The sequence below is a fragment of the Protopterus annectens genome, chromosome 5.part0 (genome assembly GCF_019279795.1).
Source record: "Protopterus annectens isolate FY-2018-M chromosome 5.part0, PAN1.0, whole genome shotgun sequence".
Lineage (NCBI taxonomy): Eukaryota > Metazoa > Chordata > Ceratodontiformes > Protopteridae > Protopterus > Protopterus annectens.
This window is the reverse complement of record NC_056735.1, coordinates 213042551-213063677: the sequence shown is the minus strand read 5'-3', so window position 1 is coordinate 213063677 and position 21127 is coordinate 213042551. Positions and strand designations below refer to the sequence as shown.

At 40.0% G+C, this 21127-nt stretch overlaps 1 protein-coding gene across 1 annotated transcript in view; it reads left to right on the top strand.

The window, feature by feature from the left end:
• Positions 1-21127, top strand: part of LOC122802543 (glutamate carboxypeptidase 2-like) — a 1225297-nt gene that overhangs the window by 9354 nt on the left and 1194816 nt on the right. Inside the window, exon 2 of the mRNA XM_044072203.1 lies at positions 18787-18895. Within this exon, the coding sequence (XP_043928138.1) occupies positions 18787-18895 (109 nt within the window). The remainder of the gene's footprint in view (positions 1-18786; positions 18896-21127) is intronic.

Here is a 21127-nt window from a genome sequence, read left to right as displayed (position 1 = left end):
TGGAGTTGGAGGCCAGGTGTGTGGAATTAGAAGAAGCCGAGAGACTGAAGCATCTAGAGAGTGAGGAGAATGACAAACTGTTATGTCTGCAGGCTGAGGAAAAAGAGAGGCAGAGGCAGCATGAGAAGGAGATGCTGACTCTTCACCAGAGTCATGGAGGTAATGGGTAAGGGAGTAACTGGACTCCATAAGCACAAAAGGTCAGTAAATTTCTTCAGCAGTTTAAAGAGGGGGATAATTTTGATAGTATCATTCATATGTTTGAGAGGCTATGTAAACAGTATGAAGTTGACCAAGGGCTCTGGGTACAGTTCCTGACCCCCTTACTCCATGGTAAAGCTGAAACTATTTTATCTAAAATGTCTGTTGCTGCATGTTTTGAGTATACTGCTGTTAAGAAATGTCTTTTAGAACTGTTTAAGCTAACACCTGAAATGTATAGGAAAAAGTTTTGTGAGCATAGATGCAAGGCAGATGAAAGTGTGTGAATATGTTGCTGAATTGAGCACTTATTTCCATAGGTGGGTGAGTGGATGTCAGTTCACCACTTTTGAAGGGCTGGCAGACCTTTTGGTGAAGGAACAAGCCCTTAGCACTTTGCCTGAGGACATGAGGATCTGGTTAGCTGATAGACAATGTGCTACTTCAAATCAGTTGGGGAAGAAGGGAGACCTATATCTGGCAAGCAGGGCAGCCCCGCACAGGAAGGGGACCCCCAGTACTGCTCATGGGTCTAAAGGAACCCATGGTGGGCAGCACAGACTGTCACAACAGAATCTGCCAGTAGCAGGGGAAGCCACTAGTCCAGGTATACATCCAGGAGCTAGAGTTAAATGTTTTGAATGCAACCAGTGGGGCCATGTAGCATGCAGGTGTCCTTGGAGGTAAGGTGGGGAACAAAAGGTGAGGGAGCCAGTAAGTGGGAAAGACAAAATGCCAATAGTAGGTTGTCTTGGGACAACAAGGGTACCAAACTACCACCAGAGGCTATATCCTATTGTAGTGAATGGCAAAGAGGCCATTGCCAAGAGAGAAACAGCCTCTGATATAACCATTGTAAAACCTGCAATGGTTACAGAGGAGCACTACTTGCATGGGCAGTCTACTCCAGTCAGGGGTTTAGGAGGGATCACATTACAAATACCTTTGGCTAGGGTTCACCTTGACTGGGAGGGTAGAAAAGGAAGCCAGCAAGTAGTTGTGTTTGAGGATATACCTGCAGATGCCCTGATAGGGAATGATTTTGATAGGGCAGTACCATGTGCTTGTGCAGTTACACGCAGTCAGGCTTGGAGACAAGCAGGTAAGTCTAGTAGGCTGGGGGAGTCCCAGATAGACTGCATGCTTGCAGCCAGGACTGGGGAGGTGGTTACTTCAGGGAAGGAGCTATTCTGTAGCAATGAAACTGAAGGTCAGCCACAGATGCTTGTGGGTACTGATATTCCCCTGGATAGAGTGATTGCAAATGCAGAGGTGAGTAGTAGTAGTAGTAGTACCCAGGCTGACAGTGAGGCACCACTCTCAGGGGATGCCATACATCCTGTGGAAGGGGAGCTTGGAAGGGTTACAAGGAGAGAGTTGAGACAGGGTCAGCTCTCAGACCCAACATTGCAAGGCCTGAGGCAGGTAGCTAGGGCGGCACCTGATTCTCAAGGAAAGGGGGATCTGTATAATGGGACAAAGGGTTAATATACAGAGAGTGGACCCCTGAGGGAGAACTAGAAGCTGAGAGAGTACAGCAGTTGGTAGTGCCTAGAGCCTACCGTCTGACACTTCTAGCCATAGGCCATTCCCTTTGCAGGTCATATGGGCATAAAATGTACAAAAAGGCATATTATGCAGAACTTCTATTGGCCTGGAATTTCCAGATATGCAACAGTGTACTGCAGGACCTGTGAGCAGTGCCAAAAGATAGGCAAGGCAGGAGACAAGGTGAGAGTTTCTTTGATGCCTTTGCCTGTGATTGAGGAGCCATTTTAGAAGATAGCTATGGATATTGTGGGTTCTCTGAGTACCTCAAGTTACACAGGGAAAAAGTATATCCTAGTGGTAGTAAATTATGCTACACAATACCCTGAGGTGGTGGCTTTGTCCTCCATTGAGGCAGAGAAGGTGGCAAATGCTTTGGTTGAGATTTTCAGCAGGGTAGGTTTCCCAAAAGAAATACTGACTGACAGAGGTGTCAATTACATATCAGACCTGCTGGCTTGTCTGTGGAAGTCCTGTGGGGTGAAGCACATGAAGACCACTCCCTACCATCCCCAGAGTAATGGTCTTGTTGAGAGGTTAAACTCTACAATCAAGTCCATGCTATGGGCATTTGAAGATCATTTTAAGAGGGTGTGGGACAAATATTTGCCCCATCTGTTGTTTGCTTACAGAGAAGTTCCGCAGGAATCCACAGGTTTTTCACCCTTTGAGTTGCTGTATGGGCATAGGGTGAGGAGGCCTCTAGATTTAATTTGAGATGAGTGGGAGGGTGAGTGCAGGTCTCAAAGGGAGTCTGTTGTGGCGTACATCCTAAACCTCAGAACAAGGCTCAGGGAGCTTGTGGGCTTGGCCCAGGAGAACCTGGCAGAAGCCCAACAACAGAAAAAGGTGTGGTATGACAGGAATGCTCTAGCTAGAGAGCATGCTGTGGTGTGGCAGGTAATGGTTCTCATTCCTGTCAGACACAAAAAGCTGTGAGCAGCTTGGGGGAGTCCCTACAAGGTGGTGAGAAAGGTAGATGGTGTTGTCTACATGGTGGAACAGCTGGGTGGATGGCAGGGGCACAAATTGTACCATTTTAACATGATAAAACCTTACCATGATAGGGTGGCCCTTGTGCTGAGCATTTGCAGTGAATTTCAGGAGGAGTCCGAGAGAGATCTGGGGATTGATCTCCTCAGTGAAGCTCAGGCTGACACCTCAGTGGAAGGGGTAGCAATGTTCCAGCAGCTGTCTCCTACCCAGGTTTGAGAAATCCGAGCAGTGTTGCAAGAATTTGGGGACATGTTCACTGCGAAATCAGGGTGCACCCAGCTGGTGCAGCACCAGGTGGATAAAGGACCCCAAAGGCCTATTAGGCAGGCCCCTTATAGAGTGCCTGAGAGAGTCAAACAGACTCTGATGGAGGAGGTACAGGAGATGTTAGAACAAGGGGTGATTCAAGAGTCCAACAGTCCCTGGGCCTCCTCAGTGGTGCTGGTGCCAAAGAAGGATATTGTGAGTTCTCTGAGTACCTCAAGTTCCACAGGGAAAGGGTATATCTTAGTGATAGTGGATTATGCTACACAATACCCTGAGGTGATGGCTTTGTCCTCCATTGAGGCAGAGAAGGTGGCAAATGCTTTGGTTGAGATTTTCAGCAGGGTAGGTTTCCCAAAAGAAATACTGACTGACAGAGGTGTCAATTTCATATCAGACCTGCTGGCTTGTCTGTGGAAGTCCTGTGGGGTGAAGCACATGTAGACCACTCCCTACTATCCCCAGACTAATGGTCTTGTTGAGAGGTTAAACTCTACAATCAAGTCCATGCTACAGGCATTTGAAGATCAGTTTAAGGGGGTGTGGGACAAATATTTGCCCCATCTGTTGTTTGCTTACAGAGAAGTTCCCCAGGAATCCACAGGTTTTTCAACCTTTGAGTTGCTGTATGGGCATAGGGTGAGGAGACCTCTAGATTTAATTTGAGATGAGTGGGAGGGTGAGTGCGGGTCTCAAAGGGAGTCTGTTACGGCGTACATCCTAAACCTCAGAACAGGGCTTGGGGAGCTTGTGGGCTTGGCCCTAGAGAACCTGGTAGAAGCCCAACAACAGAAAAAGGTGTGGTATGACAGGAATGCTCTAGCTAGAGAGCATGTTGTGGGGTGGCAGGTAATGGTTCTCATTCCTGTCAGACACAAAAAGCTGTGAGCAGCTTGGGAGGGTCCCTACAAGGTGGTGAGAAAGGTAGGTGGTGTTGTCTACATGGTGGAACTGCTGGGTGGATGGCAGGGGTGCAAATTGTACCATGTTAGCATGATAAATCCTTACCATGATAGGGAGGCCCTTGTGCTGAGCATTTGCAGTGGATTTCAGGAGGAGTCTGAGAGAGATCTGGGGACTGATCTCCTCAGTGAAGCTCAGGCTGACACCTCAGTGGAAGGGGTAGCAATGTCTCAGCAGCTATCTCCTACCCAGGTTTGAGAAATCCGAGCAGTGTTGCAAGAATTTGGGGACATGTTCACTGGGAAATCAGGGTGCACCCCCCTGGTGCAGCACCAGGTGGATAAAGGACCCCAAAGGCCTATTAGGCAGGCCCCTTATAGACTGCCTGAGAGAGCAAACAGACTCTGAGGGAGGAGGTACTGGAGATGTTAGAACGAGGGGTGATTCAAGAGTCCAACAGTCTTTGGGCCTCCCCAGTGGTGCTGGTGCCAAAGAAGGATGGCTGCACCAGGTTCTGTGTGGACTGCAGGAAATTAAATAGTCACACAGAGTTGGATGCTTACCCCATGCCTAGGACAGATGAGTCCCTAGAGCAGCTGGGTGGGGCTAAGTATCTTACAACCATTGATCTTACCAAGGGTTACTGTCAGGTGCCCTTGACTCCCATTGCTAGAGAGAAGTCAGTCTTTGTGACTCCTTTTGTCTTGTATGAGTTCACAAAGATGCCCTTTGGGATGAAGAATGGCCCAGCAACTTTTCAGAGGCTGGTAGATAATATCCTAGCAAGAGCAGGAGGGTTTGCCCTTGCTTACCTAGATATTGCCATCTACAGCCATTCCTGGCCAGAGCACCTTCAGCATGTCAGAGAGGTGCTGAACAGACTACAGAGGGCAGGGCTGACCATTAAGCCAAGCAAATGTCAGGTGGGTATGGCAGAGGTCTCCTACCTAGGACATAGAGTGGAGAGTGGTAAGATAAGGCCAGAACCTGCCAAAGTGGAAGGCATTCAGGTATGGCCTGCATCTGTTACTAAAAAGCAGGTGAGGGCATTTTTAGGGACAGCATGGTACTACAGAAAGTTCATCCCCAGTTATAGTGCCATAGCTGCTCCTCTCACAGATCCGACAAGGAAGAACAGGCCAGATAAGATAGTGTGGACCCCAGCATGTGAGCAGGCATTCCAGAAGCTTAAAAAAAGCTTTGGGAGGACCCCCTGTGTTAGCCAGTCCAGATTATAGCAAATAATTTGTTGTGCAGGTAGATGCTTTAAACCATGGGATGGGGGCTGTACTTAGCCAGATTTCTTCAGAGGGGGATGAGCACCCAGTGGTTTATCTCAGTCGTAGGCTCCAACCCAGGGAGGAATCTATGCAGCTGTAGAGAAGGAATGTCTAGCCATAGTGCAGGAACTGCAGAAATTCCAGCCTTATCTGTATGGAAGGAAATTCACTGTTATGACAGATCACAACCCCCTAACATGGCTAAACAGATCCAGCCAGCAAAATGCCAAGTTGCTAAGATGGAGCCTGGGGTTGCAAGCATATATGTCAGTGCAGCACCGCAGGGGGGTTAGCAATGCCAATGCAGATGGGCTCTCAAGACAGGGAATGGGGTGAGGTACACTCAGATAGACCTGACCCTCTCAAGCGGCGTTTCTCATGGGTCACTTGAAAAACTAGCTTGAGTTCTCTGGAGGGCGGGTGTGAAGGCTGCCAGCCTAGCCAGATAGAATTGTGCAGATAATTCTGTCATTTGTAAATATAAATGTTGAAATACAGGTTTGTTTTCCTAAATGCAAGAATATGCTGTGAAATGTTGAACTTAAAACAATGTAGCAACATTGCCCTCTGCTGTAAAGAAAGCTAAGTCAAACATTTCTTGTATGTCCTTTGAAGTTATAATTACTTTATGGCTGTCCTTTGAAGTTAAAGATTCGGAGTCATTCTGTCTGGGCTAGCACATTCTTTCTATTGTTTTAACTTAAGGAATAATTACTAGAGTTTACATATGGAATGTCTTTTATTGATGTAGTTTCCTGCAGCTACAAGATAACAAAAGAATATAGTATCTGTCAGACTAGGAACCCCAAGAAAGTGAAAGAATGATGTAATGTTTATCAGAACTGCAATAACAATTTAAACAGAGAGAATCAGAAGGCATTAAGTATTTTTGTCTTGATCATCCAACGCACAGCACTGCCTCTTGCTCACATGTAAGTTGTCTTAGACTTGTGTTTTCGTTTAGAAATAGCTAGAAACTAGAAAGATCAGACTAAGTGTTTCTCTCTGATGTCAGAACTGTACTACTGAATTATTTTAAGTATTTCTGTGTGATCTCTGAACTTTTGACTAGCACTGTGTAGTAGAAAGTATTGTCTTGTGGTTTTAATTATTTATTATTAAATACTTTAAAACCTTTTAGCTGTGGCTGGTTTGTGTAGAGATAATTTAAGCTCCAGAGTACATTGCATATTTATAGAGTTTACTCTCCAAGTCACTCCAAATAAGCTTTGACTGTTTAGTCACACTTACCAATTAGATAATAATATTGCACAGTAATAATTGGGCACCCTTTCAAGGGCCTTTGAGTAGCTGATAATTATTAGGGGGTGGAGGCAGCTGCTACTACTGTATAGTCTGGGAAAAAGGGGCACAGCTGAAGAACCTGTGCCAGCCTTCCCCAGGAGTGCCTGTGTGGCTGTATAAACTTATCCCAAAGTGTGTGTATGTCAGCTACTTGGGCAGGGACATGAAGCACTGGTTGGGCAGAGAGGGTGCTGGAGATTTTAGCATGCCCACTAGGCTGAGATCTGAACCCTATGGCTGTGCTAGTTGGGAGTCTTTTTGGGGATCTGGGGAGCAAGAGAGCGACCGCCCTGGACTGACTGTGATCTCTGTGTGCCCTTAAGGAAAATTGCACTTACTGTATATATTTGTTATCCTTTCCTCATATATGAGACATATATATATATCTGGTGTTAGTGGTTAGGACTGAGGCTCCTTGATTGCTGGACTAGGGCATGGGCATCACAACTTTCTTTGTAAATACTATTTTATGTGGTTTCAAAGTGCTGTTAACATATTTTATATGCTCTGTAAATTCTGCTTTAACTACACGGACGTTTGTTATGCTTTATCTTGGTTATCCTGGGCTAAACTTGAAAATAGCTAGCGGGATCAATGTATTACCATAGTCAACAAGCAAATAAAGTGAATATAGACAAACATAAGTCAAGTTTGGTGTTTTCATTTGTAACATATTAAATTAAATTATTTCAACAGATTATGAAATTTTCTCAAGTTTCACAGAACTTTTTTGTGAATATTTTGACAATAATAAAACCCTCTTGATAAAATCATATCATACATTGACTGAAACCTGCTCACTTTTGTTGTTGTTGTTGTTACTGATAATTGCAAAGTTCAACAAATAATGTCCTTAATTAGCTCAGTGAAGCTCCTTTACCGATAATATGAAGAAAATCTGCGGATGAGCCCTTCTTACATAATACACCTTCAGGGAAAGACAATGTACACACTGCTGCAAATTGATGAGGAGCCACATAGGTGTTGTGCAACAAAATCAGTTGTGGTAAATTAACCTAGAAAATGATTACTTTTTATATGCAGTTTACCAAATAAGAGACCAGTCAGGATTTACCAGGGTCAGCTTATGGCACTGGCCACTGGGCTGTAGCCCCAGTTGTAAATGAAAAATAAAACAAAATAGTATTACATTTGAAAAGCCAGCAATTTTTAAATTAAAATAATAATGTTTGACTCCCCAACATTTTGTTTTGTTCCAGCTTCTTGACACTTCACACATGCACATGTACTGAGTTCCAAGGTAACCCGAGTTTAAAAAAAAATGTCTCAATTCTTTGCTGAGCTGTTTTCAAAACTGCCAGGCTTTGGGCTTGCAAAACTTGCTCTGACCAGTACATTTAACTGTTGAGGATGTCCAAAATGTCTCTCAGCTAGCATGTCACCAACCTGCTGCCTGAAGCAGCTAGCAGCCTGTGCTATTGGCTCGGCCTGTCTATGACTGAAAGTGAAACAATACATTAGTGTACAGAAGCATAGGCAGGAGCTTTTTTTTTTTTTTTTTTTTTTTTGCAGCCAGTAAAGAAGGTAAGTAATGTATTTAAGAGAGAGAGAGAAAGTGTGTGTGTGTGTGTGTGTGTGTGTGTGCGCGCGCAAATGGATCATGTTTCAGCAAAGAGAAATTCATAAAGTTTATGAAGAAAAACATGAATCTATTATGGGATGTGCACCATGGGCTAACACCTTCCTGAAAATTATGAACATAAAAGTGAGGAAAAAAACCCCACAAAATTTGTGTTCTGTAGAACAAGCATTCCATACTCCCCAAGCAACAGGCTTTACCTCACATTCTTTACAGAATAGAATTATTTCTGAGATCCTACCAATTTATGGGAAAAGAGAAATTTTGTGGAAGTGGGCTCTCAACACTCACAATCAAATACTTTTGTCATGTAACTACTGCAGCATTCTGTAACTTTCAGGCAGACAGGGCTCTCTAGTGCAGTCTCTGAAGAAGGGAATGAAGAAAATAAAAGCAAAGACTGCAGAAAAAAGTCATCACATTTTATTTACCTGCATAATTGCCCCTTGGATAACAGGTTTGTCTTCAGCAAAAATACTTACATCCTGACATTTGAGATCCACATTTGACTTATTTTTTTACTAGACTTGAATTTAAAAAATTGGTGACATATTAGTTCAGTTAATTCAGTGGGTCTGATTCTTCTGTTTGGTTCCCACTTGAGGTTCCTGCTATATGCGAACATCCTCCAGGTGTCCACGTTGGTATTTTACCAGGTTTTCTCATTTCCTCCCACATGCATATATGTAGACTGGTGATCTTATAAATTGTGTGTGTGTGTGTGTGTGTGTGTGTGTGTGTGTGTGTGTGTGTGTGTGTGTGTGTGTGTGTGTGTGTGCGTGCGTGCATGTGTGTGTGTGTGTGTGTGTGTGCGTGTGTGTGTGTGTGTGCGTGTATGTGTGTGTGTGTGTGTGTGTGGGCAGGGACGTCAGGAGGCATACGCACTGTACTGATTTCAGTACAACTTCTTTAGAAGAGGGGGTAGCTTTTTAATTAAAAAAAATACATATTTTTGTTTCTTAAACAGCGTTGGCTCCTTTAAGTATTTTTAAAACAGCGTTCTCCGGCTTTAAGGATGCCGACTCCTTTAAATTACATTTTTTTTAAGGATGCTGGGTGCCAGAACCATAGAGTAATTGCAATTGCAGCAGAACCAGCACATGGCTACATACCAGCCAGTCAGAATTGAGCTCACATCACGTCATGTCCGGCTGGCTGGCTGTGAGTGGTAAATGTGCATAGCAGTGATAGCTTGAATGTATTGGATTATGGTGGAGGCAGCCGCATGGATAATCATTGCTGGTTGTAGTGGAGGGGCAAGGAAATCGCAAATGGATTATCATTGTGCTGAAGGAAATCGGGTGAACAGCATGAATGGATTATCAGGAAAGGAGAGAGTGTGTGTGTGAAAATGTCCCCCATGTAATACACCTGCTGGCTACAGGTGTTTAGGCTCAAACCATGTACCTTTGCTTCATGGTAAAAAGAGCCTAAAGTCCCTAACCACCAACAGTTCTGAACTTCATTCAGATTTTTTTTTCTAACAGTTGTGAGTTATGGTGAGAAGTGAGAAATGAAGTTGTATTCCCCAGCTGTGGTGAAAAGTGAGAACTGAAGTTGTATTCCCCAGCTATGTTGAGAAGTGAGAACTGAAGTTGTATTCCCCCATTACTGTTTTTGTTGTTTGTCCAGGTTGTTTGTGCTAAGGTGTGAAGTGAGAACTGAATTTGTATTCCCTCATTATTGGCTTTGTTTGTCCAGGTTTTTTATGCTAAGAGGTTGAGAGCTATCTAAATGATAGCCATTAAATTTCAGTCTTCCTATTTTTCAAACTGCTGATTTAGCATAGTGGTATGTTGCACTGAATGTAGTGCATATGGTTCTGGGTTCAAGACATGCATGGTGGTAACACAGCATTTTATTCTAGCAACTTTCCAAAATTATACAAGCAATGTTTAAAATGTGTCCCTGGTTTTTGTCCTTTTGCCCCCCCCCCGCAATAAATGTTGGCTTTTTCCAGATTTCTTGTGCTGCAAAGTTCAGAGATACAGCTGAGTGTCGAGTACATTTTGCAAGGAGCTGAGAGCTGCAGGGGAACTAAAGTTTAGTGCTGCTTATGCTGAGTTTGCTTGTATTGTTAATAGCACAACAGGTAGTGTAATTACTTTTGATGCAACGCTGTGGGTTCTTCTCCCACAGTAGGTAGATGCATTGCTGATACTGTACTGTGTTGTAAAAAGGGGTGGATGCTGTAGTACTTTTTGGTGAAGATATCTAGTAGTAACTATGAACCTGTTATCAGTTTGCCATCCATTCCCTATTGCAATATTACTAGCATATCATTTTTTAATGCAACATAGGCAATTTATTCCTCAAGGGCAACAGGCACTTTATTTGTAGATGAAACAATGAAATATAAAGTTGTTTGCTAGCAGCAACCTCTTCATTAGTTACAGATTTCTTTAATGTGGAATTATGTAGATGGCTTTTACTAGTTCAGAGATTGTGCATATTTACTGATACTGGTGGACCGTAGAAGTTTGAGTAGACTTTTATGATGGAAATGTTCTGAATTGGGCTGTTTTGTCATTATTGGTGCATGCATTTTGTTTCATTGTTTACTGCAAAAAAGTTCAAAACAATAAATTTAAAACGCTAACAACTGTACTGTATTGCATAAGGAATATAATGTAATACAATCAGGAAGGTGTATCAAAGAGCAAGTGTATGTTTCATGTGCAAGGGGCCTATGATTTGAAAACAGCCCAAAGTTAATCTTTATCTGCTACTGGCAAAATGTATTTTCTTTGAATGTGGGTTTCAATGCTGTTTCAATAAATATGAGGTTTCAAGGGCAGAGGAGTTTTAATGCTAAGTCTAGTTTCATTGTGAGACTGCATTGCTTTGTTTAGTAGATATTTATCAGTGTCTGTGCTGTAAAATGCAAAATAAAACTTTTCTGGTAAATCATTTAGGAATGTAGTCACTAAATAATGACAGACGTTACATTTCAGACATCATAACCTTCAGAAAAATGCATGCTAAAGCATGTCTTAAGTTCATACAAGATCAAGTTTTAGTACTGTTTGTATGTTCCCCCAATATATTTGGCCTTGTCCAGATTTCCTGCATTAAGAGGTTGAGAGGTACGTGCAAATAAATCACTTTATAGTATTAGGAATATCCAAACCTCTCAAGTGTCCCGAATTTTGGCTCAAAATGTTGCTCTCCCCCTAATAATCCCTCCGCAAAATAGCAATTTTGGAAGAAAACGTGGAGGGTTTACAATTATAAATAACTGTAATGATCAGAGTTATACATTACTTTTATTTCAGAAATGCATGCAGATTCTCTAATTTTGTCAGCTGCTCAAGTTAACAGTGCTCATATTAAATGGTGTCCTTTCTTTGACAGGTTCCCAGCTGTATTGTCTGGCAATTTTATATTTTTGCATCACATTTTTGGTCCGTTTTTCATAAAATTGCGTTTTTCTGGCAAATTAGTGGCAAATCATTAAAGACTGAAGTTGGAAAATAATTGCAGACATTTGAGTTTCAGATTTCATACCTTGCAGAAAATTCGTACTAATGCAAGGCCTACTACTATTCTATTATCTTTCTAAGTTTATAAGAGCAATATTTAAAAAAATGTCCTTATTTTTGGGCCTTTGCCTCAGTTTTATTTATGGGTTTGTTGCTTTAAGAGGTTAAGAGGTATTTGTGTGTGTGTGTGTGTGTGTGTGTGTGTGTGTGTGTGTGTGTGTGTGTGTGTGTGTGTGTCTGAGAGGTAGGTAGGTAGCAAACCTCTCAACTGTCCAGATTTTGCAGAATGTCCAGATTTTTGCCCCATATTTTTGTCTGTTCCTCATAAATTTTGTGATTTTCTAGAAAATCATTGAAGGCTAAAGTTGCTAAATAATGACAGGCATTTGAATTTCAGACTTTATGTCCTTTAGAAAAATTCATACTAGCACAAATCCTGTTATTCTAGCAAGTTTCTAAGTTCACGAGAGCATTATTTAATATCTGTCCCTGCTTATTTTAGGCTTTGTCCATATTTCTTGCACTAAGAGGTAGGTAGGGGTGTGTGTGAAGAAAACACCCTAGTTAGGGGTAGCAGGTGGTTAGTAATTTACTCAAGTTCAAAACCTGTACTTTAGTTACAGAAAACAAAAGCACGAATCCTCTACCCCAACTACCATGCTGCATTTTTCAAAGAACTGACTTTCAGGTTCATTTTCAATTCAAGTAACCGAGTTTGAGTGAATCTGTATTATATTACTGAAGAGGCATTACAGTGAATGCCTATTCATTGACATTAAAAGAGCGAACCATGAATTACGAGAATGGCCGTAGCTTGGCTGGGGAGGGGGGGTAACAGTTTGAGAGCTGTGAGTACAAATTTGAAAATCCTTGCTACACCCCCGTGTGTGTGTGGGGGGGTAAAAATAGTGATTTTCCAGAACAGTCCTAATTTAACCACTTTATTTTGTCTAACCCTTGAAACATTGATTTTTTTCTGATAAATCACTTAGTCATTAAAGTAAAACTAGACATTATGGCCCTAAACTTCTTTTTATTCAAATAATGAATATTGAAAGAAAACATCTTGATTTCATTTTTGAGTGAATTATTGTTATGTTTAAAAATGATATTCACTGTTAGGACTTTCGTTATTGTTGGCTTTGTACAGACCTCTAGAGCAAAGATGAGAGGTGCGTGGCATAGAAGGTCTCAGTTGCCCCTTGTTTTCCCTCATGCTTTATTCTGTTTTCTTGTATATTTTGTGATGCTCTGACAAATCAGTGAGGACTGCAATTATTAAATAATGGCCAACATTTTGTGTTACAGTCTTAACAGCCTTCAGAAAAAGCATAGCTTCATAGGTAAATAGTAGGCTATCAGTTTATAGGCTATTATAAGCCTAGCCAATAACTAGAAATCAGAATTAAACCCTACATCTTGTATCTGTGAGGTGAAAACCTTAACATTTATGCAAGTTGATGTACAGTAAATCCTGTTATTCTAACAACTTTCTGAATATATAAAGGCAGTATCTGAGCCTGATTTTGTTCTTTTGTTCTTCATCATTTTTAGCATTTTGCTTGACTCATTATTTAAGATGTTGAGAGGTATTTGGTTGCAGTGGGTCACACACTGTATTCTGACACTTGTGAGCTATGTGGCAGTTACTTACGTATTTATTCATTCATTTGATTGAAATCAAACATCTAAAGTCTACTGTCACAACAACACAATTGGCTGTAATTGATGGTCACATCTGTGTGGTTATACGTGGAGGTTAAAATAACTATGGCCAATTATTTTTTTTATTTCATTCTGATATCTAAGGTATATACAGTCAATAACATTGGCTTTAATTTCTGGATACAGGGTTGTCTGTAAATGAAAGTGATGGGCATTGTTGTCATTTGTTTAAGTTAAGCAATCATTATGCTTGCTTTGTTGAGATAGTATGAAGCCAGCTGGCATACTTCACTAAGCCTGTTTTTAGCACAATCAGATGTTTGAGGTGTGCCATCAATAAAGTGGTTATAACTGATGGGTAGATGGATTTTGTGTAATGGAAATGACTGTATATGTGGGCTGAGTGGTTGCAGTATAGCTAAAAGTAAGTTTACCATAATGTTTTTCTTTTTTCATTTTCCATCACAGTCAGACATCAGCGTTGTATCAATATTTACCTTTCGCCTTCCAACCTGTAACTACATCCACCATCCGAGCTCTAATTAACAAACTAAAGCCCACTACCCTGGCAGCTGATCTCCTCCCACCAGAATATTTACAAAAAGGGGCAGATGCCATTGCATACCCTGTCTCGATCATAATAAACCGCACCATGACTGAAGCCACTATCCCCTGTCTCTTGAAGGTTTCCCATGTCATTCCCCGTCATAAAGGAGGGAATTCTTTAGACCTCTCAGACTTCTGACCAATAGCTATACTATCACCATTGGCCAAAATTATGGAAAAGTGCGTCCACAACCAATTAATGCACTATCTCACCCAAAATAAACTACTGACCAACTCTCAGCATGGTTTTAGGCCATACCACAGCACCACATCAGCCCTCCTATCCTTCTCTAACTCTATCAACATCAGCCAAAACAATAACAAACTTACCTCTGCTCTCTTCCAAGATCTCCCTAAGGCCTTTGATATGGTCAATCAGCAACTGCTTCTCTGTACCCTGAAGGAACTGTCACTGAATAGTAGCTCTATTAACTGGTTCCAATCTTACCTGTCTGATAGACAACAAACAGTTTTAGAATACCCTATCTACATGTCTACCCATTATGCTAGGAGTCCCCCAAGGCTCTATACTTGGACCACTAGTCTTCTCAGTCTTTATCAATGACCTTCCCACCATCACTCCCAAGGCCACCTGCATCCAATACGCAGATGACTCTACTGTAATATGTACCACCTTCTCCTCCTCAACTGAGCTTATGACCCTCACCCAGAATACTTTCAATGATGTAGAAAAATAGTTCACAAACCATCAGCTTCTATTAAACCCCAACAAAACTAAACTGCTCATCTTTTCCCCACCTGCAAATCCTCCTCACCATTCTTTACTGTAAGTTCCAACAATGGCACTATTATATCCCCAGATAGTCACACAAAACTCCTGGGTGTCACAGTCAATAACGCCCTAAAATACGATACCCATGTCAATAAAACCATCAACTCTGTCAACAAAAAACTGGGCTCCCTATACAGGATCAAACCCTTCCTCACTCCTTTTGCAAGAACCAGTATCGCTCGGTCCCACCTACTTTTTACCCTCTTCTATGCCTTCCCCCTCTTCACTAACCTGAACCAAACCACCCTTACAAAATTTGTTAGTTGTTACAACCATATTGCTAGATTTGCTACAGGTGCTACCTCTAGGACCCACCATTGTATCAACCTAACTCAAATAAGATGGCTGGAGTGGCCCAGTCTTCTCTGATACAACCAACTTGTAATAACCCACAAAATACTGTATCAACCCAAAAAAACACCAGCACTAAATTAGATCATCAAACCATACAGCAACCTGAGGTCACTACGCTCTGCTGACAAACTGCTGGCACAAACAACTAAGAGCATAAATGTGGCTGGGGACTATCTATTCGCCAACTCAGTAGCCAAAACTTAGAATAGGCTACCTGCCAGACTTACTCACCAATCCTCCTTAACCCAGTTCAAAAAAAGCCTCAAACTACACTTCTAACAACATTGGCAATGTCCCTGCTTAAACCCTGACTAATCACCACCCGCTGTTTCTGTAAACTCTCCCTAAGCATTTCAAACATATACTCTAATAAGTGTATGAATCCTTGATGGAACTTAGCCCATAACTGCGTGTATTATTTTCTGAAACTGAAGCCACATGATTTTGATGTTGTCTACCATGTTTTATCTAAGTTTTTAACCCTACTGAAAACTGCATATTATACTTATCTCTAAATGTTTCTATTGTTCCTAATGTATTTGTACTCTGCTTTCTGGAGCTTTTCTCCCCGGGTCTCCGCTGAAAATGGACATATATCCAGTCGGACTTTCCCGGTAAATAAATGTAAAATAAATAATAAATGAAATAAATAAATGTCCATCTGTGGCAGTCTGGGCAGGATGTGTGTGACAGCAATTGATCTCATTTGTTAACTGAATGAATGTTTGGCAGAGTATTGCAATGAGTAGCATTGGCATTTAACACCCCTTGATTCTCTGGTTGAGTTTTTAGCTATGATACCTTCTGTGTGGAGTCTGCATGAACTCCCTGTCTCTGTGTGGGTTTTATCCATGTGCTTTGGTTTCTTCTTTTGCATTGACAAAATTCAGGAATCTTTGAGCCTGCATGTTAGTGGTTGTCTATTGAGGTGCAGGCAGGCTAGTGTGCAACAATGGAGCCCCCACTGAGTCCTTTCTCTAGTGCTCTATTTCATCTCAGGCTGGCCTTGTTGATTTCAGTTATATATCTGAGGTGTATATATTTAGTAAATTGGCTATAATGAGTGTATACATACTGAGGCAGTGTGTAGATGAAAATGAATTACCCCACCTGTTGCTTGTTCACAGGTAATCGTTACTGATGATGTAATAGAGCACAACCCTATTCCAGTTAGATCACACAATTTAGTTGTTTCCTTTAAAGTCTCCATTCACCACTGTTGAAATGCATGAGTTGTAAACATGATAACTCATGTATTTCTACATGCAGCCTGTAATGTCATAATTGATCTGCATCTTTCAACACCTGCCCTCTCCCCATTCTTAGGAGGGGGACATATCTTTTTTTATATTTCTTCCTAGCACAATGGACTGTACATCTAATACTTTTGTATACAATGATTGCCATATTTAATTTTTTCCATTTTTTTTATTATTGTATTACTGGTGTCTTCTCATGCTTTATTATAGCCTATGTATTCCACTATCAAACTGTATGTATATCTGCTTTTTTAAATTATATCTATGCTACTGTTTTAGTTGATGTTAGCTAACTCTCTGGAGCTCTTATCTCCGGGCCCCCACTGAAAATGGGTGTTTATTACCCAGTTGGACTTTCCCTGTAAGCAAATGTCAGTAAATAAAAATATAAGTCCTAAATGTATGCTCTTAAGAAGAACATGCATCTATGCAAATATGTAAGAATTTAACATAATCATTTTTTCAAAGGTCAAGCCCCTCCTATAACCACATGTAATGGGCATTGCTCCATCATACCTTTTAGCCCTTTTTGCAATTCAAGATCACTATTTCTCAGAGAAACTGCAATCATTATTAAAACCATAAATAGAATCATTGCTCATTCTCTGCTGCACATCATTTTTGGAAAAATATTTATATTTTCAGCCTAATATGTACTAAGCAAAGACATTATGATAAGTACTGAGCAAAGACAGTAAAAACAAACATCAATGCAAGCAAAGATATCTAAACAAAATAAAGGTAAACTAATCACACACACACACACACACACACACACATACTCACAGACACACATGCACACACACGCACAAACTCACAGACACACACACATACTCACAGACGTATACAACACATACACTCACACTTACGAGTGCATGATCAGTAAAAAAAATCTTACAAAAATGTCATGCAGTTAAAAAAAAACATAAAATAGCATTGTCTTTGGAAGAGCAAACTGCCATGACAACCAACATGTTGTGAGTGCACCTTTATATTTCAGAACCCTTAAAAATACTAACATGAATACTGCACAACACTTGTGGGAAAAGGAATGTTCTTATCCTCAGTATTAGAGAGTCTTGCTCTGCTTAGTCAGTAATGTTTGCAGAAGAACAGGAACAGACAAAAGTGATTCTAGTTTCATCTAAAGTAATACTTAATGAAATACACACACACACACACACACACACACACACACACACACACACACACACACACACACACACACACACACACACACACACACACACACACACACACACACACACACACACACACATACACACATTCATATTCACACACACACACACCCACACACACCCACACCCACATTCATATACACACACACACACACACATTCATATACACACATCATTTTTTGTACAAGTGGGATATTATATATAGAGAGTGTATAGCTTTAATTCTAATAAGCTAGCTACAGTGATTTGCAATTCATACAGTACCCAGTTTTTATTAAAAAGTCCCACTTCAGATCTGTCAGGGGATAGAGTTTACGAGGGTTGTTATATGCTCTAATTACTCTAGTCAGTATGAATGCCACCTTGGGTCTCTCATATAGAGGGGAGACTGGCTTAGTCAGAATAACTTGGTCTCTAAATAATGAGTATATAAATAAACAATAAATAATAAGGAAAAAGGACAGAAAATCGTTATCTGAAGAAAGATCATTATCAGATATAAGTCATTTTGTATAGTATAAAATGACAAATTTTATGCAATGTCTTACAGGAGAGTGCCATTTATGGAGATGTCTGTGAAAACTGTAAACCATTAGTCAGGTGATACTGTACTGAATGTAACTAACTAATGAAGCACCACAAATGTATTCAAGCATGCAAAAAGGCTGAGAGAATAATCTTGACAGTTTCGAAGCTATATTTCCAGGCATCGTCTGCCATGGATGAACTTATCACCGCTTTGAAAATCATCACAAGATACATTAGGAAATGGAAATCACACTGACATGTTATACCGTCCTATACTGCCAGAGTAGGTCCATACCCTTGTACCTCACATCTCTAAACACATTTTCCCGCAAGGTTGTACCAACACAGAGAAAATGGAGTAAATAAAGTTCCTATTCTTATTCCTAATTTGAAGATTAGTGGTGTGAGGACAAAGACCCTCACTGAGGATACACTCCTCTGCAGACATGCTTTTTTAGCTGAATATTTATTCAAATAATGTATGTTTCTCAAATGGGGTGACTAGAATATGTACTCAGTAAGTCAGGTGTTGAGAACTGTGACTTTCATAAAGCAAAGCAGACTGAAAAATTAGCGATCTTCTATTTGTGAGAAATCAAATTTTCAGCAAATTTATACTAGTTCATTTTTAAATAAGGTTATACATTGTTTTCTTGTGTATACATTTATGCTGTGGTCCCTGTTTTGCACCATACATTTATGCTGTGGTCTCTGCTTTGCACCATTATTTAAACAATCAGGGAAAACTACATATATGTAACGTTCTCTTATTATTAGTTATTAGTAAAATATCTTGATTGCAGGATGGTTTGGGAAATCATCAAATGAAAAAAATGAAGACATCATAATTCCAAACTTCAAGAAGAAGTTTCTGTTTGAGATGAAAGCAGAAAATATAAGGAAATTTTTAAGGTAAGCCATACTAATGGTATTTTCATATTCAAAGATTAATATCAGGTTTTGGTAGCAAACGTTTCTGTTACTATGCCTTTGTGTGATTCACCAAAGATTTAGTACAAAAGTGAATGCCTCAAATACTTCATTATATTCTAGTGAATTTGTCTACCAGCTAAGAATGATTTTCTGATACTTTTCTGTTAAATCTATTAAAATGTTGTACTACAGTATTCCCAACTACTGCAGAGTCCAAACAAAATGTACACTATAAGGTATAGTAGTCACATTTGCTTTGTGTTCCTAGCCAAAATTTATTTCTGTGCCTATTAACCAAACAAAGATAGCTCTATTAAATAGTTGTTGTTATCCAGAGAAAGAATAAAAATATGCAATGCTAATATAGTTTATATGTTTTGTTCATTATTAGGGTAGCACATACTCCATTGCTTTTTCCAAAATATAAAAAAAAATATGGGTAATCTAATTCAAATACTTGCTTTCCCATGAGCCATTGGCAGATTATATCATCCAATATAACTGCTATTGTTTAGAAACTTCCTTAACCTTAAAATATGGGGTCTAGTTTACACACGTTAAGTTGAATAAGTACACTTGATACCCTCTTGACCTTCCAAAATGTCATTTTATCCATTTTTGAATTATTTTGTTGTTGACATTACCCATGACTTGCATACACAGTAACACTGATGCTCACGTTCCATATGTTTTATTAGGGTGTAAGACAAGCCCTCAGAATATGAAGAGATATAATACCTTCCTCATTTAGATAAGCACATTCTCTCTGTTGAATTGCAATGAATGCAAATTGATTTCTGTTATAAAAACAAAATTGCCATTTTAAAGGTTATATGACCTACTGTTGTAGAAAGCATCAAGACCTGTTATCATATATTCAAAATGCAAATTGCTACTGACAGTGAACAGTCCTACTGATTGAAGGTGCTGTTTATCAATTACTGCTGGCAGCTGAGTGTCCTGATCCATGATTAATAAATTTTATGTAGTAACTGGCCAAATGGGATGATCTGTTAAGGAATGAGCAACCATGGAGTAATGGGAAAGGGCACAGTTTGGATTACAGAGTACTTATTGACAAAGATTCTCTCACTAAGGTGCTATAGATTCTATTAATTGACTGCACTGTATATCTTAAACCATTTTTGTCTGCATACACAGACTTTGAGTAATGAGCAAAAGTTTTAGATACTTTTCTTCTCAGATATGTTTTGGCATGGAACTTTAATCCATTAGTTTTATTTATACCTCCAGGTCTAACTTCAGTATGTTTTTCTTCTTCTATTTCTAATTTTTTTTTTTTTTTTAGATTTCAGAACAAAATAGTGTATACCTATATTTTAGCCATGGTGTTATATCAAAACTGTTTGCTGGCTATTTCTAATGAAGAAATATATGATCTCAAATTCTCTCTGTTTAACTGGAGGCTGTCTTACTGTCCTCTCACAAACCATCTGTTTTCCATTAAAAGAAAGCTTTGGCACTTTAAATTATCATAAAGGTAAAGTGGCCTCATTCATGAAGATTTAGCTTCATCGCCCAAATGAAAGGTTACAGTTCTTAATATTTCAGTTGGAATTAAGCATATCAGAAAATTAACAAAATTGGCAATGTGTGGTCACGCACATGCTTTTGATGACATAGTTTTAAAATGTGTTTCACTTTGTTTTGTCTTTTTTAACTTAACTCCCAGTAGACATACTGCCTTTGCTAAGGGTGATCTGAGGTGGAATTAAAAAATGCATAAAGATAATTAGGCCAGAACACCAGGAAATTCTTCTTCCAGAGATTTCACTGTAAATTGCTTTCCATTAAATGGGAGTCTAGTCTACAGGACACTGAATACAGTGACAGAGCCTTCAGTCTCCTGATAGCTCAGGTTGTTTAGATGTCTGATTTTTTTTTTTTTTTTTTTTGGAGCCTGTGAGGTTGTGTCTAGTAACATGAATCCCAAAATAGAAATTACATTCTATAATGGGGGTTTTAAGGACAGTGAGCACTATAGGAAGTTTGCATCCCCAGTACAGTACAATAGTTACTCCCCTTATTGACCTTAACCCCAAAAATGCACTAGATAATGTTGGAAAGGCTGTTATATCCAGTTCTAGATTTCAGATAGCCTGATAATACTACCAGTGAGATACTAATTTTATAATTTATATTTGGCTAAAGCAATAATGCCAGATAAATGGTGAGTTTGTGTCCCTAACC